This window comes from Taurulus bubalis (assembly GCF_910589615.1).
Source record: "Taurulus bubalis genome assembly, chromosome: 6".
NCBI lineage: Eukaryota > Metazoa > Chordata > Actinopteri > Perciformes > Cottidae > Taurulus > Taurulus bubalis.
Window position 1 is genome coordinate 28,492,068 of NC_136594.1, and position 23,097 is coordinate 28,515,164.

General features: G+C 40.6%; 2 protein-coding genes across 2 annotated transcripts; one reads left to right on the plus strand and one right to left on the minus strand.

The window, feature by feature from the left end:
• Nucleotides 1–1,380: 1,380 nt before the first annotated feature.
• fbxo8 (F-box protein 8) lies at nucleotides 1,381–12,301 on the minus strand. The gene is made up of 8 exons (XM_079220314.1): nucleotides 12,187–12,301; nucleotides 10,732–10,837; nucleotides 9,591–9,674; nucleotides 8,175–8,319; nucleotides 7,516–7,642; nucleotides 7,137–7,255; nucleotides 6,623–6,819; nucleotides 1,381–4,099 (listed from the first exon to the last, which is right to left on the minus strand). Exons 2-8 carry the CDS (start codon nucleotides 10,835–10,837, stop codon nucleotides 3,912–3,914), a joined length of 966 nt encoding a protein of 321 aa, XP_079076440.1. The 5' UTR covers nucleotides 12,187–12,301; the 3' UTR covers nucleotides 1,381–3,911.
• Nucleotides 12,302–12,840: 539 nt separating this feature from the next.
• cep44 (centrosomal protein 44) lies at nucleotides 12,841–22,610 on the plus strand (the record flags this gene model as incomplete). The annotated part of the gene is made up of 10 exons (XM_079220325.1): nucleotides 12,841–12,932; nucleotides 14,230–14,377; nucleotides 14,601–14,738; nucleotides 17,484–17,558; nucleotides 18,059–18,253; nucleotides 19,066–19,194; nucleotides 20,193–20,291; nucleotides 20,982–21,050; nucleotides 21,893–21,930; nucleotides 22,305–22,610. The coding sequence occupies 10 exons, from the start codon at nucleotides 12,841–12,843 to the stop codon at nucleotides 22,357–22,359; spliced, it is 1,038 nt and encodes a 345-aa protein (XP_079076451.1). The 3' UTR covers nucleotides 22,360–22,610.
• Nucleotides 22,611–23,097: the final 487 nt, after the last annotated feature.

Below are 23,097 nucleotides of genomic sequence, written 5' to 3' on the forward strand. Positions count from 1 at the left end.
CAGTAATTAGTAAAATTGCAGATAGTTTATTTATATAATTTTGTAAATTGCCTAATTATTAAGTAATTTAGGTCGTGATCTAATCCTCTGGATTAGATGACTGTTTGACAAAAGATGCTAAAAAAAAAAGAGGATCTGATTAAGGCAGAGAAATGAACCCCAAATCACATGAACAACTCATTTAACTACGTTTCTTTAATATTAAGTGTGACACAATAGAAATACTGATACTAAAACTGCTGCTACTAGTGCTTCTCTCTCGCACACACACACACACACACACACACACACACACACACACACACACACACACACACACACACACACACACACACACACACACGCGGGTCAAGAGCCAAAGGTCATATTGTGTCTGAAGAGGATTTACTCTTTTGGCTGTTTGATCTCAAACATGCGGGTGCACACACACACACACACACGCACACACACACACACACACACACACGCACACGCACGCTCACACACACACAGAAGCAGAGTGGCTCGTATCACATGTGCTGTTGAATGACCTGGAGCAGACTAATACATGTCTGTCATTCTGTCATTTAGTAAAATTATTTCGGTCTTAACCTTTTGGTACAGTAACCAATATTTGAACATTTGTGACATCTTAATTTACATTTTCAATTTTCATCGCAGTCTTTTAAGTGGGGCCTAGCCCATAAACAGAGAACACTATTTTAACATTTTAACTTTGTTTTTTATACTACACAAAACATCCTCATGTTTCAAGAGGGCAATTGTGTTAGAGTTTAAAATGATTGATTTCATTAAATTAAGAGCAGGTGAAATATAAATACTTATTTGTAAAATCTGGGCACACCAATGAACTTACCATGTCCAACATTACAGTAAACAGGTTCAGCAGTATCTGGTAGAGCGTGTATTGTGTATGGCAGCGGGGTGTTATATCTTGAACACTGATTTTCTGCAGTGTTGAAAATATTCGCTACTGTTCGGCCCGTGACTGCTTATTTTTGTCAGAATATGGCCCGTCATCAAATACATTTGGCAACTGCTTTATGACTCCAGAGTTTCATATTGACATGGAATCATTTTCCCAGCATCAGTTTTGAAAGCTGATTTATTCCTTTGGCTTTCATTTAAACTTTAGAAAGCAGAGCATCTTGAAACGTCTGGAATCCTTTTCCTCTCCATCTATTTGATTTTTCAAGCTTCACTGTGAGCTCTCACCATCATCCAGTGAGGAGGAAGAGCCAGATCTGAACTAAATGTGCTTCAGTGATAAAAGACTCTATCTCCACCTTTTGAACCTTGAGCTGTAGAAAATAAAACGCTAAAGGAAAAATAAAACCAGTCAGATAATTGGAACAATTTATCAGTACATTTTGTCAGTCATAAAGTCTTCTGGTAACCACAAAGAAAAGAAAAATACAAACAACAGGAAGTGGATTTCCTTCATAATTTAAAGAAAACATTGAGGTTTTAGCTCGAATTCAGAGTGCGTCATCAGCAATAAAGAATCGTCAAAACTATGTTGTGAGTTCTAGTTTTCTCGGTCGGGATTTAGAACCTTGATAAAAGAACCTGCTTCATGTTGTCCTCCTGTTGGTTCCTATGGTTACATTCAGTGACTCCTTCCTGCTGCGGCTACATGCTAGCTGCTGCGGCTACATGCTAGCTGCTGGGACTCGAACACAGAGCGCAGAAACACTGTTATGCTGCATTCCGGTCTGATGGGCATCATTGTTGAACTGATTCCATTTTGATGAACATGTCATCATTGTGTCATCAATACGTCCTGATCAAAGTATTTTGTACACTTCCATTTCTCCAGATCTTCTCATCCAGATGGCCCAGCTTCCACCATTTCAAAAGAAGTCCATGGAAAACAACTCACACATATTCCTGCACTGACAAATGTAATCCATCATTTCACATTACACATATACAGTGTATGTGCTATGACGTTGCCACACTACTATAGCGGTAAAGAAGAGTATTTTCTCTTTTTTCATCGGTCAGTTCTGATAGAACCACACTTGGTGTTTTACAGTCATTATAAAACTACAGGTCTAATTCCAAATGATGGATTGTGCCATTATGTCATGGCAGCAATAGCTGCATCGCTGTGGTTTTTTACAGGGAAAATGTGGTAATTGGGGGATGAATATATGTGCATTGTGCAAAAATATGAAATCATAGCAGGTTTATTCTGAAAACACAAGAACTTCATGAACCTCATACATTTACTGCAGACTTCAGCCAGTGGTATTGTCCTTCTGTGACAATCAAGCGTCAGAATGATTTACTTCACTTAACATCGTCCTTCTCTCCACTTGACTTCATCCATTTCCTTCAAGATGATGATGATGATGTCCATCCCAAACACTGCAGCATCTACTGCTCATAACAGAGCAGCTGCTGTGTTCTATCTGCTGCACACAAGCACGTCACCTCTAAAAGCCAAGCGTGTGAGTAACCGCTTTCATACATTCAATTTCAATCATAATTGAAATTGGTTTTCACACTAAATATTAGCTAGTCGTGGCTACAACACTGAAAATACTACATGTGTTTTTCACTTTGTTTTTGACCTGCATCAGTGAAGATCAGATTTATTATGAAACAATCCATTTGAATGAATTCTGCTTTTAGGATTTACATGAATGTTCAATCATTTCACACGTCTCATACTTGGATGTTTCTCTCGTCCTTCGAGCCATTACAGAAGTGTGGCTTTCTCCATCGCGGAAGACAACGCTCATCTGACTTAAGAATCATAAATGTCTTCATCTGAATGAATGTGGAGTTTTAACATGACAGAAATTAAATAGAATAAAATAAACTTGCACACATAATCAGAGCTTAACAATAAGCATTGCTAGCATTGTAACCTCAATATAACTGGAAATTACACATGCACATCGCCAGCTCACCTCCTGCCCTCTGGGTGCAGGTCCAGAGCACGGAGGTGTGGATGGCTTTGGGGAGAGCCTGATCCCTGCAGCCAGGCGATAAACAACAGGCCTCGCTGAATAGTCCTGAGTGTGTCCCGTGGTCGGTCATTGTATGCTGGTACTGCTGAGCTGTTGCATGTACTATTATCTAACGTGCATAGTGCTGTGGAGAGAGATTTACCCTCTGGGATGATTAAGTCCAAAGTTGAAAGTCTTTGTGCAGTTTGATGATGTGGAACATATACAAGCAGACCTCAAAAGAAAAAAGCAAGAGAGATTGAGAATAGGAATAAGACAGCGTTCTTGCATGAAAGCATAGTTGTTCTGTTCACTCAAAAGATGGAGAAGAAGAAAAACACATTTAGTATTAGCCACAGAAAACCAGATCCAGTTGAATCTTGACACTTAGACGTTCTGCTTGTTCCCACTGGACAATGCATTAAGGTCATTTCATTTGCAGAATGGCTCCACTGTTACTTCCACTGGTAAATGCTACTAGAGATATTAGAGGGTGGTATTAGCGTCCTGTGAGATACTTTTCCCACTGGTGAACGTGAAGCCCGCTGTCCAATAGGAAAACAGCAGGACTGTCCCGGGATCCGTCTCAGGCTGTAAGGGCCGTGCTCCTCATCCTCCCTCCAACAATCAGTAGTCACCATCCTTCAGCGTAGTATCAGAGCTCGTCTTCATGGTTCCACTATAAAAGCCTCCCTTGCAGTGATACGGTTTAAAAGACATTTCAGATGTTTCACACCTTTGATTAAAATCAAATAACTTTAACTAATATTTGGTAGCACAGTCTCTCTCACAGTGCAGTGGTGAATTTTATTCGCTTTTCCTGCCTTTCTCTGTGAAAATTGTTAAAATCCATTTCCACAATGTTCCATACTTTCATGTATAGCATCCCAATCCCGGTTCCTATTCTTCAGTGCGGTGCGAGGATCTCGACTGGACATCTTCTAGGTGGAGCTACGCGGCCACGTGGCCAATCAGGTAAATATTGTCATAGAGGTGGCCTACAAAGTCATCCGAGACGTTATGTGCTGCTTGGCGAGTGTTCCTGATAAACTCCCTCTTGGACATTTTGTTTTTGACGTGGGGGCTGGTCAGGTCGATGGACAGCAGGATCAGACTGTAGCAAAGCACATACACCGCATCTGGAGAGAGATGATAGAGGATCAAACACGACTGTTTTTGTTTCTTGCCAGCTTTTACGCAAAGCTCAGGAGTGTGTGGCTCTAATGAGAACAAGCCTTTCCTGTAGTGTTCAAACTGAGAAGTCAAAGGCCCACTAGAGTCCCCTGACCTGAGCCTCACCTTCCACCAAAATATGAATTAAAGAAGAGCCACCATAAAGGGGCAGTAAAATACAGTACAGGACATACGACTTATTATAGCACATTCCAACATGATGAATAACACACATACATCTATATGTGCAATTTATAATCTGCTCTCCAAGGAGTGCAGGGGCAGAACAGCAGTGGAATGACTGGAGGAATGCAGCCATCCTCACTAGCCTTGAGCTTGAAACCATTTCACTAATCCTACTAATCATTTGGTCCAAAAAGATAACAGTAACTGAGTCCGGGATTGGTTTCTGGATGGTCTGCTGACATTAGCCAAGCCCTAAGTTGGTAAAAGCACGGTCCAGTGACAATACTAAAGCCAGGGATTACTTGCAAATAAAACCTTGACAGTTTCTCCCTCATTTTGTGGTTGAGGCAATGGGTCAGAAGTAGCTTCAAAATCACTTATTCTGTCACTACAGTTTTTGGCCCTATGACTTCAGGGTTAAAACATAGTGACGTCTAGTTATGGTCAAGGTAGGCTGGGTATTAATGGTCCAAAGACCCCCTGACCTCTCTTGTAACATCAAATTAAAATTCCGACCTAAACACCAGAAATATAAATGTAATCACAATCTCAGAGTTACCTAACTCGAACAGGACTGGTCCTGTAACTCCCACGTAAAACAAATTTCAACGCCTTTTTTCACCTACGTAACATTTAAAAAATCAAACACATCCCATCTAAAAGCGTTGCAGAAAATTAGTTCACGCATTTGTTATTTCTAGACTAGATTACTGTAACTGCCTATTATCAGGCTGCTCTAATAAGTCTCTGAAATCTCTCAAGTTGATCCAGAATGCTGCAACTCGTGTAGTACCATATTACCCCACTAGAGAGCTCATCGTACCATATTACCCCACTAGAGAGCTCATAGTACCATATTACCCCACTAGAGAGCTCATAGTACCATATTACCCCACTAGAGAGCTCATAGTACCATATTACCCCACTAGAGAGCTCATAGTACCATATTACCCCACTAAAGAGCTCATAGTACCATATTACCCCACTAGAGAGCTCATAGTACCATATTACCCCACTAGAGAGCTCATCGTACCATATTACCCCACTAGAGAGCTCATAGTACCATATTACCCCACTAGAGAGCTCATAGTACCATATTACCCCACTAGAGAACTCATAGTACCATATTACCCCACTAGAGAGCTTATAGTACCATATTACCCCACTAGAGAACTCATAGTACCATATTACCCCACTAGAGAGCTTATAGTACCATATTACCCCACTAGAGAGCTCATAGTACCATATTACCCCACTAGAGAGCTCATAGTACCATATTACCCCACAAGAGAGATCATAGTACCACATTACCCCACAATAGAGCTCATAGTACCATATTACCCCACTAGAGAGCTCATAGTACCATATTACCCCACTAGAGAGATCATAGTACCACATTACCCCACTAGAGAGCTCATAGTACCATATTACCCCACTAGAGAGCTGCGCTCACTGAATGTGGGACTACTTGTGGTTCCTCCTGATCCAATGTGAGGTCCCGAGACAGGGATGTTATGTGTACAGCCCTACGAGGCAAATTTGTAATTTGTGATTTTGGGCTATACAAAATAAACTGAATTGAATCACTCCTTGGAATTGACTGAATGTATTTATATTCTCCAGAGAACAAAGCCTCTTGCATTTGGGACAGTCTATGAGCTTTCCTCTAGCGCCACCTTCAGGTCGAAACGTCACTGTACACAACTGTGTACAAATGGATTGTATTAGCTTACCACAGATGTACTGTGTCTGAGTATTACTTGGCCAATCGCAGCTTCCCTACCTCTGTCAGATCAGACTTTAAGGTGCATCTGAAGACTTACGTCATGAATAGGCACACTGTCATGCCTGCTTGACGTCCTTTAAACGTATATCTGTCCATGTTTGCAGAGTTCAAAAGCAGTCAGCCTGCAAGGCCCTCCCTCTGGGATGACCTCACTGCTGACATCAGACAGTGCAGCTCTGTCTGGTCCTTTCAATTCAAACTCATCTTGTCTCTTTAACTTTCAATTAGTTGCAGATCATGTCTATGTTAACTATGTTTTCATTAGTGTATAATCATTTTAGTGTAAATAAACTTTTGTTGTTTGCTAAGAAGCAAAGTTTAAAGTCCACGAAAGATCCATAACTATTGTGTAAGTATTTAATTCTTACTAATAAGCCTAGGATCACAACTACAAGCCTGTATAGTTCAAATACAGTATGTATTCAGTGTTTATGTAGGTCTTTGTGTGTGTGTGTGTGTGTGTGTGTGTGTGTGTGTGTGTGTGTGTGTGTGTGTGTGTGTGTGTGTGTGTACTAACCAGGACTGAGGCCCAAGTCTCGGACAAGGCCAGGGTTACAGGTACAAAACCTGTGGCTGAACTTGGTGATGAGGGTCTCCAGATACTCTCCTCTCTCCTCTGGTGCGTGAATGTGTCTGAAAAAGTCACGCAGAGCGTTGGGGAGGAACTGATTGCTGAAGTTATGGAGGGTCACCAACTCGTCCAGGACGTCCCGCCTGCACATCCATAGACACACACAAATACACACAAAATGACATGATGGGACGTTGTTTTTTTATTTGGACAAAGTGACTGAATTATGTGTAATTCTTATTTCAAGGTTAAGGGGCACCAATAATGTATATGCAATATCATAGCAGACACATTAAATAACCAGTGAAATAATAATCTAAAATCTATTAATTTTAGGGGATGAGTTTCTTAAGGCAACACAGACAAATTGCACAAAAGAGCTGTTGTCACAGAAGTATCACGGGTTGTTGTGGAAGTCTGGTGGTGAGATTTCTGGGTATTTGTGTGTTTCTGTGTTAACCTCTCGTCCAAGTAAATCCTCAGCATCTTCCAGTGGAGCCGTCTGGTGTAGAAAATGAACTTAGCCAGCTCTGTTGGATGATCCACTAGTATGCCTTTAGACATGAAATAACTGATGCCCTACACACACACACACACACACACACACACACACACACACACACACACACACACACACACACACACACACACACACACACACATACACATAGACAGATAGAGAGAGAGTGAGAGAGAATCATATATTGTGGATACAGATCTAACAGAGTCCTAATCCATCCACACACTTTGATGGTGTCATCATCCTGAGTCTCTAATGTTTCCCTTCATCATTGTTCCACACACCGACTCAACACACACTGCAGAAGCTGTCGTGTTACCTCCTGTGCGTTAGCATTGAATGTCAGGCAGCCTTCATCTAGTTGTAAGTAGAGTCTTCTGTATGAGAAACCAGCAGGTAGTCTTCTGTTGTAGATGGAGCAGTGTCCCCATGTGGACTTACACAGCCTGATGTACGAATAAAAACAACACAATAGAACTTTACTGCATACATGTGGTGAAAAACAAGAGCCAACCTGGGTAACAACCATTGACAAAGAAAGCAGTTGACAAAACAAGTATTCACTACCTTGAACTTTCTCCTCAAAGTCCATCCGTCATCATTTATTATTATTATTGTTATTATTATTATTATTATTATTATTATTATTATTATTACTGTTATTATTGTTATTGTATGTTAGTGTGGCAGATCACACAATGCATCTCAGTTATATACACTATGCATTTACTATGCATTTAAAGCACTGGGCCCATGGGTCACCAAGCCCGGACATTTGGTGGATAAAGTAAATTTTTGGTGGCCCAAAAACAAATGTAAAACAATACAGCCTTCCTTCACTGAGGCACTTGAATAAATTAAAACACAGAATGGAAATGTATACTAATCTGTTTAAAACTGAAATCTCAGTGTCTTAGCTCTGAGTCTATCTTTTTCATTAACCTTTATTTAGACAGGTAATCTGATTGAGACACGCACCCCTGCCATAGATATTCAGCGTTTCCCAGGTCCTGCCACACACATCCGGCCAGGCACAAGTCAGTGGCATTCAGGTACGACAGGATGGTGATGCCTAATTCGGGTGGCAACATTTCTAAATCTCTAAAGACATGCTGTTCCCTACCTGCAGTAACAGAGAAAAAGAAGGAGGAAGGCAGAAATAGAGAAACATTTTTTTAAGGCCATGTGTTTTTTGAATAGGTTTTTGGTTAGACGGTTGGTCTGTGTTCAACACAAGCTTCAGAGATTTTACCGCTTTGTTCTAACATAAAATCCGTCAGTAAATTTCCCACTCCAGAAATTTGCTTTTATGTGTCTTAAAAAGACAGTTGCTAACAAGTTGCTAAATGAGACTACAGAGGTTGTCGGGACATTAAAATCATCTCCTCCCCGGTCAGCCTTTAGAGCCTGTTGTGTGTATTCTTATACTCATGTGACCGTGATGTACTTTGTTTATAGCATAACGTTAGAGTTTTACTTGCATTTATACTTAAAAGCCTTAAAAGTGATGTTCATTTGTGAAGACTACCTTGCTGAAAAAAACATCTCAGTATTGTAAACATTTGTTTGCCACAGAGCATATTTTCAGCCATAAGCCAAAACATTGTCTGTTTGACGAGTGCAATGCTAACTTCTGGATTGGCCTACAAAAATACTTTATACTTTGCTTTACTACTGCTAGTAGAGGACAGAAAGATGTAATTTGCCCAACCCTAAGGTGAGTTAAAGAGCAGTGCTTTTCACAAATAAAAAGGTCGAAGGAGGAAGAACAAGCGCCCAAAGAGATCGACTGCTTTGTTGCCTCATGACTTCTGTTGAACACACCTCAAACATAAGCAGCTCTCTCATTGGCTGCCTCAACAAAGTTGTACATTTAAACATTCCAGATGTATTCCAGTTTATTTCTTGTTGCAGTGTATGTGAATTACATAACCAGAAGTACACCTGAAACGCTCTATTCAATATGTGAACGGACTCATTGCATAAAGGACAGGTTGGCTACTCATGGCCCGCATCATACTGACAGATTAAGAATGGAGACTCTGTCCTGTGCCTTGGTGGGAATATTGAGATTTAGATGTATTCTCATTCATCAACCACTGCAAGAGTAGAAATCATAATGTACTAACTTGGATCATCTATCTCTGTTGGAACGTATCATCCTGTACCTGATTCAATAGAAGTGATGGCTTCTTCTGTACCAATCCCTCTGATTTTCTAACTATGGTTGTTTCACCATCAGAAACAACGGGAAGGAGAGGGGCAACCAAATAACACCTGAATACATTCAAAATACATACTAAGAGAGCGACTGAGCGTGTGTGGTGTGTGGTGTGTGGTGTGTGTGTGTGTGTGTGTGTGTGTGTGTGTGTGTGTGTGTGTGTGTGTCCGTACCTCCCATGCGTGTTCTCAGCAGATGATAGATGTCGGGGCCATAACACGGTGGAGGAGCTATTTTATGGGGACCTCCGTCTCTCCCTAAAAGAAGAAACATCCGTCACTTTCATGACTTGCTTACTGCTATTTAGCATGACAGAGAAGTGGGAGACAATCCCAGCATGCATTGGGGTTTAAGACTGACCAGGCAGACTGAGTTTTTGTCATCATTTAACTTGATCAATAGATAAATTACAAAGCCTGATTTATTATTATCTTTGGCTCATTTTAATTCTTAGTTTTGTTCATACAGTATGGTTTTACTGGTGTCCTTCTTCACACTGTAAAGTATTAACTTTCACTTTATTGTGTAAATTGTAAAACCCTGAAAGTTTGACACTCATTCTACTGTATATGTATGAAATGAGGTACTCGTTAATTTAGTTCAAACTTTAATTTTGCTCTACTAGCCTTCTTCCAGTAAAACGTTTGCATTTTTGCCAACAGAGAACATTGGGATTACAAAATCATAAAAGCATAACAAGAAGAGATACATTGCTAGGGGCAAAACAATTACAAGAAAATCAACTTTGAGAAACACTGTAGCAAGAATGACCGCCAGATGGGTTCAGATTTATAGCTTACTTTTAAACTGTGTTGGTTATTTTATGTGTATTAAGAACGTTTATAAAAAGGTACACAATGACCTCTGACTCTGATTTACCTGGCAAATGTCTTTCTGGTGAAATTACTGAAGGAACACACTGTCACTGACAGCGATTCTATCCTTAACAATAACACATCTTTAGCTTCAAAAAGTCTAGTCAAAAAATTAATAAACCCATAGTCTTCATTTTATTAACATTATCATAATATCATCATCATACATAATGCTGCCTAAAAGATAAACATGAACTTAAAAAAAATAATGATCAAACATATTCAGTTAGACTGATTTAAGTCGGTACTTGCTGTGCTAATATTGAGTTGAAAGTATATTTATACTAAAACCCAGAACCTTAAATAAATATAGAAGCGAACCTCAATAATAAACTCTTATTGTGTCTGAAATGAAACACAACCTTTGCGATTGTAGCAGTCACGCACACACTTTAAAATCCTCAGCCAAAACTAACTAGTTAAGAAATGTAAGGATTGCCTTGCTCTTGTCGTATTCCTCCTCCTCGTTCAGCGAGTCGCTCTGCAAGCTCTTCCTGAAGCTGCTGCTGTTGTCTGGGAGGCAGCCTCCACAGTGCTTGACCCATCTGTATTGCAATGCAGAAACACAGTACAAGCAAGTCACTTGGATGGTGATATATTGTATAATGTTTTGGTTTCATACATCTGACTAAACCAGTTGTGGTTTTCCAAAAGAGAGCCTCTAATGTGTATATGTCCGTGAGGGACTAGTTAGGCAGGAAAACAATTAATATAACTAAAAATCGTATAATTCAACACAGGATACACTGAGCTTTACTTGTTGCTCTGATCTTCCATTATTGGCAACCTGATAAAGAAGCTGATCACAAATAAGATATGACTCATACTAAGACAAAGACAAGAGACACATTGACATGTAAGAATACCATATGCCCACTGTACTTCAAGCAACGTGTGCAGAATGGTTTTTAGAAGGTACAATACATTGTCTTGTATCATATTATTCAGACTATCCACTAGTGAATCAAATCATTCACCAATAGTTTTATACAAAATCTTCCCAACAATCTGGTGTTTAAATGGGAATAATAAACAGTGTTATTATCATTTCCTTTGCTCGATTGTAAATTGTAAAGCACTGCTTATGCTGCTGAAAAACACTAAAAACTGGTCAAACCTGACATGTTACATTTAAGTGTCAAATATTACATAGGAATTCTTAGCACTGCAGCTTTCGATGGATTCAATCATGCTATGATAGTGTTTCTTCAATAAAATACAGCATTCGATCATCAAAATCAGATTATAGTTGGGTCACTTAATGACAGCTAAAGTTATTTCATAACTCATTGCATAATGTTCTACAACTGCGTATTAACTTAATTACATTATTAAACAAAATTAATAATGTGTGAGGGCATGCAATATATTGCATTCTAGTCTCCTATATTGCAACATTGCAGAGTTCTTACCATTAAGAATGCATACAACCCTTCAACCCTTAGTGTCAGCGCTACTCATGAACCTCAACATGGAAACAAGCAGCAACGCGCCGGCCGGCCTTCTTCAGGATTAAACTTTCCCTCTCAGCCTGTCTAACGTCAACTGTGTTGCATAAACAAATCCATTACACTGTTGTAAACATCAACGTTGGAAGTTCGAGCTAGCAAGGTTGTCTGACCTTCAGTCCCGCCTACGCTTCTCTATCATTGGTCACACGCATCACAACAGCGTTCTAACTGGAACGCCATTGGCTGAATTGGATATCGCTCACAATCCGTTCTCACAAATCCCCGAGTTAGCTTGCAGAGCTAGTTTAAGTTGACGAAGACAGTGACGGCCCAAACAGATTTTTGCTGCACTATTAAACGACGTTGGCCCTATTTATTTTTTCCATCATGGTGCAGTATTTCCTCCTGAGTACGATACAGCGGCGTAACCCTGAACTACTTACCTGAGTTTAGTAGTTCCTCTGACAAGCCGACCTGCACACAAGTACAGTTGGGAATACGTTTTCCTTTGTATCAAACGTATTCAGTTGTCATGTCACCTAGCAAAGCACAAACAAGAATAGAGCAGTTGCTCCCTGAGCTCCGGAGGAACCTCTCATATCGTTGTTCTACCACCATCTCTGGGTTCTCCCTCCTCCTCCGGGTTGTCCCCCCTCCTCTGCCCCGCCCCCTGTTCTCCCCCCGGTGGTCACAGAAACACATGAACTGAAGGAACATTCATTATTTTACAGTGAGTCAGCCGCATTGGTTTTCTTTGTGAATCCGTGCTGTCCATGACAAATAAATAAACTAAACCTCAACGGCAGAAAGAAAAGCAGAAAGCAGTGCGCGTGCCACGTCATCCTACGTCACTGCGTGCAACAGCCAATCACGTTTCGTGCTGTTGATCACCCGGTAGAAACAAAACTTCTGTTCCTTCTTTTCCCCAAACGGGACAAAACACTAACACTAGAAGACTGCAGCGAACCCATTGGACCTATTGCACTGCCATTTGCATATTCCAACACGACGTGAAGGTTGTAGTGCCCTCGTGTTTGTGTTACCACACAAGCGGACTCCGCAGCCGTTTCGTTTGGCGCGCCTCTCTCGTTGTAGAGATGCTGTCCACTGGAGATGTCCAAGGATGTCTTCGTCAACTGGAAACTCTTTTGCGGGCGATAAAGTACCCGGGATATGTCGACTACAATGGGTAACAAAACAAACACCTCTTCCAACGTATACACATCAAGGTGTTCCGTGCTAGAAGCCCGTATAACAGCACACGTTATTATTGAACTAACGCCAGCTAGCTGGCTAACCTGGGTGACTTGTCAGTAGGAAACTAGTGGAAGCAGCAGCTAGTTGTCAGATGGAATAGGAATGATGTAACCTACATGCATTATCGTTACATTTCTAACTAAACTAAATAATACCGATGCAGTTTACGGGTAGCGACAACTCAAACATTGTTTTCAATGCTCAAAATGACACTTTATGGGACTTGTTGTATTAGTATGCGTAACGTTACCTGTAAGATACGCTGTGTGGTTCATACAAACACCTCTGCCTCAGGTGGTCTACTCTGCTAGTGTCATTTCCCACCGTGTTAAAGACATTGAACGTGTCCTAAAGTCTCCAACGACGTTGTGTGGAATGCCTCTTGCAACGTTGCCAAGCGACCACACGGCGTCACTGATGCCCCAGTGATGAACATCTGCACGTGCGTCCAAGCACTTTATTCCAGAAGGAATTGCAACGTGTCTCTTCTTCCATCGGGGTTTCCTTGGCCACCATCCAAACCTGCATATGGTTTGCAGTCAATATTTTTGCTTTATTTTGTAAAACAATCACAGACACAGATATCCACCACAAACAGTGTCGGTGATTATGAGATGTGAGAGCTGGCAGTCGTTGTATATACAGTCAGATGCAGTTCAAATAAGATCTGATACACAATTATTTACAAATGCACCAAACCATGATAAGCATAACACTTCCATTATGTAATAAACATAAGAACCATGAGTTGAAAATGTAAACTGTGAGTTGACATAAACAAACGCAGAGTGTGTTCAGATAAATATGTATTGGAATATAAGGTCAATGTCTGTCAATACACATGATGCTGCTGAGCAATATACCCGGGTAGACAATATGTTTGGGTTACTTTTTCCCATATTGTCCAGATTAATTCAGATCAATAATATAATATAATTTATATATAGATATATAATAATTACCTTTCCACATACAACTAGTTAAATCATTAATACATCACAGTTTAATTGTGAGTTTATATTCACTTCATTAAGCAAAACATATCTAATGCAATTCAGGCACACTATAAACAAATTAAATGTGGTTGTCACTTTTTGCCCAAACACATCTGTGTATGAGTCGTGACAACTGCAGCATGTTGAGCAGCGTTGACATTATATATCACATTCTCACTGTCTTCATTTGTAGTTTTCCTCAGTGCAGCACATTGTTCTTTGTTTCTCCACCAGCCTTTCCAAAGGAGATCCCTCCGCTTTTCTACCAATTGTGAGCTTCACCCTCACCTCCTTCTCCCCACCTTTTGCTAAGCAGCTAATGGAGGCTGGACTGGAGCTGACTGGCAAAACTGACCTCCGATTCACTGACACTCTTTATAAGGTAACACACACACACACATACACACACACATTCTGAGTGCCGTGTTTTCACAGATGCAGCATTGCGAAATGCTGTTAAGTTTCTTAATTCCCATTCATCCCTCCCACTATGAAACACAGCGATTACTAACCCACTTGTGGATTATTATTCTACACTCTCAATAATTTTTTCTAACCGTGTGTGTGTGTGTGTGTGTGTGTGTGTGTGTGTGTGTGTGTTCTAGGTGCTGCGAGATATCTTCCACTATAAACCCATACTGACCAAGCAGCAGTTTCTCCAGTGGGGTTTCTCTCAAAGGAAAATCTCTGTCATCTGTGACATCATTAACTTGGTCCTGCAGAAACACCACCAGCTGAAGAAGGTACAGAACTTTGTAATACTTGTATTTACACGTGTGTCTTGAAAGCAGATTGCATAATCTGTAACTGTAATCGGTAACATTAAAGGCGGCAATGCATTCTTTTATAGAGCAATCTGAGGTTTTGGATTATGAAGACCATTAAATTTATATCAGTTATTCTTGGTGACACCAAACCTGTGTTATAATGTTTCCTATAAAACTAATGTAAATAGTAATAACATCACCCATATGCAACGTACTATCCAACACACTATTTATTCAACATTTTTACTTTCGTTTTAATATAAAAAAACATGAAATATTTAAACTGGAATGACCTTTTCAAATGCAAAATATCCAGTCATTAAACGTGACACACCTTTTCAAGTAGTTTACCTAGTGGTCCAGCAGGGTGTGCTCCTAAAATGTACTAACAGCTTGCCCTATGGCATATTCTGAAAGGACACTAGCAAGAAAAACCACACTTATCAGATAACTACAACAACAATACACCTGAGAAGCAGTACGTGGAAGTATTTTGAGTTCTACACCGTAGATCAGGTATGGGCAAACTACGGCCGATTGGGCTTTTTAATCTGGCTCGTAAAGACCGCATTCTTTTTGCCTTTTTCCTGCAAGTTTCAGTTGATCCCACTCCCCAGTACGAACACTCCTTATTTAAAAAAAAATAAGTGTTTTTAAAGTTGTGAAATAAAGTAACAGCTGAATCCAGAGTTATTCCCTCGGCATAATGAACGAACGTCAGACCCACAAGACGGCGCCGCCCTGCGCGCTCATGTGACACATCAGGTTCCGCCTGCCAGCTTCCTGCTAGCTGTGACAATGGAGATATTGGCAGCAATTCATCACTTGAATCGTCTTATAATACACCCATGGACAGCAAAGCCTGTGCCGTGAATGTATTCATGCATTTCGTTAACGCATGCGCGGCGGCCAAGATTAAACGGCCGGTTTAACTGAGGAACACCTCAGATCCTGAGAATTGCAACAACCAAACTGACACCAAACGTTGATGCACTGGCAAAAAAGGGTCACCAACAACAATTCAATTCAATTCAGTTTATTTTATATAGCCCAACATCACACATACAAGTTTGCCTCAGAGGGCTTTACAATCTGTACACGTAACATCCTGCCCCGGGACCTCACATCGGATCAGGAAAAACTCCCCCAATAAAGATAGTAAAAACCCTTTCACAGGGAAAAAAGGGGAAGAAACCTGAGGGAGAGCAACAGAGGAGGATCCCTCTCCCCGGATGGACAGAAGCAATAGATGTCATGTGACCAGAATGAATAACGTAACGGAGTTACAGCACATTCAATGAATGTGACAGAAATTATTCATATAATGAGTAGTATGCATGATCCAGATAGCCACGATCCATTAAGCAGAAGTAGGTAGAGAGGAGGGTGGGGGGGGGGGGCATCAGCAGGGCCATGGCAGGAGACAGGAGACAGGAGGCAGGAGGCAGGAGGCAGGAGGCAGGACCGGTACCAGGCAGCCACGATCCATGGAAAAAGAAAGCAGAGTTAGTAATGTGCATTGAACAGACCATTTATCCAGAAGGAGAGAAAGGAGGAGAGGAAGAGAAGAAGAGAAAAGGAGCTCAGTGTATCCTAAGATGTGTCCAACACTGTTCCCACTGACATTTTATATAAGTTTTCTTTATTTTTTAGTTGATGCCTTTTTCTTTGACTTTAGATTTGTTCACACAAACACTCTCCATCTATCTGACACTGGCCCGGCCCGTCTGTCAAATTTTAAAACTCATTGTGGCCCCTGAGCCAAAAATGTTAGCCCACCTCTGCCCTAGATGGTAAAATTCTGCTAACTTACTGGGAATCCCCACCTGAAGCACGACGTAAGCGCAACATAAGGGGGGTGTCGGTGTTCTGTCATCCAATCAAAGCACTTACTCTGTTTCCCGTCTGTCGCTGAGTGGACAGTGGCCTGCTAACCTGCCTTCACCAGACTGACTGATCGCAGACATTTATTGAACCAAAACCGTTTTCATTTGGGCTCCATGGGAAGAAAACAATAGAGTGTGTAGGTCTATGTGTGGCTTGATTGTTCCTCTAAGAGACAATGTCAAAAAGTGTGGATTGGATGTTGCTCTACAACGACAACACATCTTTGGACTCACCTGCTAGCTCGCCACCCAAGCGAGGCCGAGGAGCCACCAGATACGAGTGCAGCCATGTCAACAGTACGGCCTTCTCTCATCCTCAGGACCCACGCTGAGAGTAAAGAGGCTGTCAATGATAAGATGGCAAGATGTTCAGGGTTTAGTGACAGAACTGGAGCCACGATGTAAACACCGCACAAAGTATATTATATAAATTATATAGACGCTACTTGAAGATAAAAAAACGTTCTGACCACCGACAAAAAGACAGAGCTTGGGCATTCCTATATTTAGTGTTTGTCCTGAGATAAAACAATCCTTGTTCGTTTGAGTCATATTTAGTCAACCTCATCCTTTTATATGCTTGATCAAAATGTTAATGATCATCAGGGTAATCAAAGTTTTGTTTCACAAAGCCCTGTTGTTCCAGTCACAACAAAGGGCCACACACAGCATAAAGTGTAGCAGTAATTAAGACCTAAAACAAATCATGTGACTTCTACTATCTATGCGGTGACAGTAGGAAAGTTTAGAGGCTAACAAAACAGTAGACAAACTTCATTCAACAAACAACAACTGTAACATAACCAATATAATTGTGTGTTTATGTGTATTGTAGCCCAGAGTCAGATGTCCTGCCTCACACAAGGAAGACAGAGGAGAAGCTCATCCAACACTGACTGATGCAGACGCTGTAAGTATTGTGTCCAATACCACCACTGCAAGTACACAGTACCTCATAATATTGCACACCACTCAATGATCTAGATAACGCCCCCCCACCTACCCAATTACACTGTAAAAATGATAAAACACCAAGAATTGAACTAGCCAATCTATTTCTGGGTGCTTTTGTTTTTGTGCATGCATCAGCTGTTCATTAGTATGGTATACGTTGTGAGAGCCTTGAATGTGCTTGTCAGAGTGTGTGTTTTGTTACCAAGAAGCAATTCATACTTTCAGAGTGTTGCTTGCATCAGACAGCAGCACATGGTCACTGGCAAGTTTAACCTAACTTAATGTCACTGAAATATACAAGAGCATTAGCAAGGATGTCAATTGGGAAATGAGCAGCAAGTAGCAGGTAGAGGGGTGATATTTACAGAAAGGTGTGGTGTGTCAAGACTGAATGATTTAGAACTGCATCAGGAATTTCTCTTGAGTTGAATACCATTGTGTTTGTATGTGTTTAAGGTGTCCAAGAAGCCTTTTGTTGTGAGTCACATAGAACATTCCTCCACCTTTCCTAAAAACTTCTATGTGGACGATCTCTCCTCCCACGATGATGTAGCCTGTGCCTCTCATAATGAAGTGTACTCCTCCAATTCTCCTGGAAATGGGATCACAGAGCTGGCAGGATGCGAGGAGAACAAGGAAAACCTTCTTTACGTAAGCATTTATTTAATCAGGGTAAAGACAAATGCCAGCCTCTGACTACAGGAGTTTTAAAATCCCAACCAATTTTTAAATTTGGGTTGCATGACACAGAGAAGAATCTTTACAGGTGTTCTTCTCTCTAAACTCAAACATGCGCACACTTCAAGATTTTATAGTTATGGCGCACCACAAGCTACAGGATATGATGCAGATTATTGTGCCAGAGGGAGCAACACACCACCTCACACGATCTCTCTGCGATGACGTGGTTCTACAACTTGCTGTAGACGTTCTTTGCATTGAGAAAAAACAAAGCAGAAGGCTGAAAAGGCTTGGGGAGACGCGGTCAACACGGGTTCTCTATTTTTAGGTCAGTTTTAATATCTGTGGACAGAGGTATGCTAGCTAAGGTTAGCATCAAGGGCTTGGAAACGCATCAGCTGCTCCGGCCCGTTATGGTCCAGTTCAGAAAGTAGTGCGAACGGTTCAGGAGGTTTAATATCAGATCTGTAAATTAAATTACCAGATTATTTGGGCCGAACATCAGTACAGACCAAAACCGGTTTCTCCATCTGATTGTCAGGAGGGGTGAATCAGGGTTATTGACCCTAAACTCCTGGAGTCTGAACCATCTTTAAGCAAAAGCTTGTGAGGTTAGTTTATGTTGATAAAGAACATGAACATTTCTTTTCTTCAGCATTTGACCTTTCGTTTGAGTTCTCTACCGGAACATTGAAAGGACTAATGTACTGACGACCACTGGATCGTCTGTTCAGAAGAGTTGGAATATAAAATGTAATGTAACTGCATCTACTGTCTGTCAGTCATCAGAGGTGGATGGGAGGCTCTCGGCACTGGAAGCTCAGCTCGGGAGTCTTCTGTCTGGGATGGACAGGCTCAGTATCCTGGAGAAACGCCTGGAGAAACTCAACAAACAAAGAATCACAGACAAGGTTGATATGACATTCTTTACTCTACTTCTTTAATATTCTTTAACAAAGGCAGCCAGAACCGATTATTATAAAGCGGGTAGCTCAAGTCCAGCAATCTGTTTGGTTCATAATAAATAGGATTTTGAAGGAAACTTTATTTAGGACAAGACTTGAAAGAAAAATACCCTGCTACGTCACAATGAACAGAAATGAAGGAAACCATAGAGGTTGTGGCCATAAGTGAAACCTCTCTCCAGAGCTACTGGTTATTTTCCTCCGGGGCCGGAGAGAGCAGAGCAACATCCTCGCCAACCAACACGCCTCTGCTTAATAATTAAAGGCAAGCAGAAGACAAGCCGTTATCAAAGTCACCCCATTAGCGCTGGGCAGTTTTACAGATAAATGTAAATAAATGGCCAAATTGATATAACAGCAGCAAAAAACAATAAAAAAAGCTAGCTGCCAGTGTAGACTACATTCCATACTAACTGCCTCGATATGTGCAGGCAGCCGCACAGGTGTATGATTGTATGATTTTTGGATAAGATATACTTTATTGTCTCCAAGGTGACAATAAAGGTGGTAGCTTGGGCAGTAGCGCTGTACACAGCTGCAATCCGCTCAAAACAATACATACAGTTATACACAAAAGACAAGGTCGACAAACATGTCAAATGGTGGCCATAACCTGATGGATCCAAATACATATAAATACATAGGACTTATAAACGGGTAAGAATCGTAAAAGTCATGGAGACGGAAAACATGAAACCATCCAAGACAATGCCTCCTTCCTGTGTACCACAAAAACAAAGGATAACCTTTTTCTTTATTGTGAATATTGTTATTCATTAATAATAATAAAACGTTTATTGGAATGTGGCACTAACTCTCATATTGCCATTCTTGATGCACTTTGAATAAAAGCAATAGTTATGTGATATGTTGTGATTGTATCAGAGTTGTTCAGCCCGACGCCAACATCCCATATGTAGCCTATTTATCACGTTGTATTCCAGAATGAAGGAGAAGTCATCACTATCTCCAGAGAGAGCTGGGAACATCTGATGAGCAGAGTGCTGTTATTGGAGACCAAACTAGATCTGAGCAATATACAGGTAGTGTACATGCTGGGACATTTCATTTGGATTTCATCTCCACGTAGAATGTAATCACTGAATGTCTTTTGTTTCTGCCTGTTAATGTGTTGATTGTATTAAACATGTTCAAGCATCTTCACTAGTGGGTTGTAACACATTGATAATCAAAGCTATAGCCCTGTCTTACATACTCTACCAGATGAAACACCTTTTGATCTGAAGTCGAGGGCTACAAGACAGAATTTCTGGATTCTATCTAGAAAAGGGAAATTAGCCTGTTGTAATGAACCCTATGGACTGGGACCAGGATCGATACTGTGACTACTCCAAAAAGTGGATTCAATACCAAGTCAGCCATGTTGATGTATTAGGAACATAGCCGTTAATTTTCTTCAAACATGTCCTGGTTGCGGTGACAGTAAAGTAAGCATGTGCATCTGAATAGACTGATCCATGAAGAACTTCAGTCTCATGATGCTCCATCTTGCCCTCAGTCAAGGACTGAAGGAAGGTCACTGCACTTACCAGATTATAGTGTATAATTATTATTATTATTATTATTATTATTATTATAGTCACTACAGACTGTAGTGTTGGTCACCTTCACGGGTGGTACAACTGGGATTAATTTAAAACTAGCTTTCAGACTTAATCCTTTGCGAAGCACATTTTTAGAATTGCCTTTGCTTTCTCGTCTCTCTATCCCAGTTAAGTGTCCCGCTGCCATGTCCGTCATCTGATGCCTCCTTTTCTTGCTCCATGCCTGATGCTTCAAAGGTGAGACGGAGCAAAGGACTCATCATGCTGTCACTATGAATACAAAAGATTTGATTTCAAGGATTAGGTCATTATTTTGCAAATGACATCATCGTATTAGTTGTATTCTTTCACATTCTTCCATGCTGCATTTTAAACATTTGGGGATTGTTGTCCCTGACCAGGCGTTTAAATAAGACAGTCACAGTATTTACAGGAGGGGGGAGGGGGGGCAAATATAGGAATCGCTTCCAGTTCCCTCTATTTGAAAAATAAATAAATAAAATCACACAAAGTTGTGTTTAGAATCTTCGAAAGCTGAACATAATAAGCTTGTTGAGGTTGTTTCTTACCGGTCTGGTCCGGTGTACAAGCTCACACTGGTTTGGTTTCATGCAAACTGGCTGAACCATTATTTGTCTTTATGACACGTTATGGCTCACGAAAAAGTAGTCGACATCAGCAACCTGTACCTCCAGACGCTTTCAAGTGGAGAAAAAGTGATTTGTTGGAAAAGTCTCTGCATGCCCATCGCATGCAGCTGGCACAACTATGGGCAAAATGATAATCACAATTATGAATTATATTTTAGGGATAATATTTCAGTATTGCACGGAGCACTGCTTTTACTTTCATGTTGTGCTACATTCTCGCTGATTAACAAATCTTTTTATCAAATTAAGAGTTCAAATTAGGTTATTTTCCTAAATCCATAAAATGTTCATTCAAATAACATACTGTATATTATTCTCATACTCTGGACTTTAGCCACAACATTCAGGAAAGCTTTTCATAAGCTGCCGCCGAATATTTGTTTGTGAGCAAGACGCATGTTTTCTTGTCTGTCCTGTTTCCTGTTCCAGGAGGACCTCAAGGACAGACTAGACAGGATCACCAACATGTAAGTTGTCCAGACTTCACTGAAGAGGAGTTTACATTTACCTCCTGGTTGTGAAATCGGTATGCTCCCTGGTTTTCATTATTTATGTTGTTCACAATTCAAGTTCCAAATCTGTGAATCTTGTTAGCTGTGCCAGTGTCTGACTGTTCTGGCTGCCAACAAAACTACAAACGTCCTTCTTTTCTTTTCTTTTAAGCTCTGATTCCTTTCACACAAGGGATTTTAAGTTGTTGATCGTATTGCTGTATCCATCCTGGTTTGATAATGGCAGAATTAGTTGCCTCTCCAACTTTTAATCTTGTAAATGTTTCTTGATCTTGTTGAGTTTATCAGATTTTTTTTTAAATATGTGTTTGTCTATCTGTAATTTTTAGGTTGAAGAGCACCTCCAGTCTGCTGAAGAACACAGAATCTCCCACAACACAATAAATATATTATGACAAATGATCATCAATTTAGTTTGGTTTGATTAAATATTTCACCACATTCCTTAATGCACTTTTCTATTGTTTTGGCATTGTCAATGTTCGATCATCGTTATCTGCCTGTCGGCTTGCTTTGTATTTTTCCTACGAGGCTATCTGAACGTTAGACTGTTAGCCTTTAACTCAAGTGAAATGACTGAATGAATGTCCAGGAATAAAGGCCTCGGCTGGCTGATGAGAGTACAGTCAATGATTTTCTAAATATCACAAATAAATACACAAATCTTAAAACTGAAGGTGCTTGTTTGAATTGTTTTTCATTAACTACTTTTCTTTTTACAATTGATAACTCATTTCCCAATATTGTGTTTCGTCACTCCAACAGAAGTCAATGTTATCTGTACTGTGGATCACTTTTACATTTTTTATTTAATTAATGTTGTATAGCCCAAAATCACAGATTTGCCTCAGGGCTTTCCTCTGTCCCAGTCTGTTTTCTCCGGACAGAGCTCCATAAGCCATCTCACATCAGTGTGTAGAACATCCGTCTTTGAACAAACGGACATGTGTGTGCCGACAAAAACCTTCTACTCGTACAACAATAACAAACCCTGGTTCACTGCAAAACTCAGGCAGCTTCGTCGGGCTAAAGAGGAGGCCTACAGAGGTGGGGACAGGATTCTGTACAACCAGGCCAGAAACACACTAACGAGGGAGACTAAGGTAGCTAAGAAGAGCTACA

Excerpts from the sequence above, each read along its gene's own strand:
- fbxo8 (XM_079220314.1), bottom strand. The coding sequence starts at position 10,837 with ATGGGTCAAGCACTGTGGAGGCTGCCTCCCAGACAACAGCAGCAGCTT. Across the intron at positions 6,820-7,136 it reads AGGATTTACTTGGACGAGAG|GCGGGACGTCCTGGACGAGT; the intron begins GTTAACACAGAA and ends ATGGATGTGCAG. Across the intron at positions 4,100-6,622 it reads AGACTTGGGCCTCAGTCCTG|ATGCGGTGTATGTGCTTTGC; the intron begins GTTAGTACACAC and ends ATCTCTCTCCAG.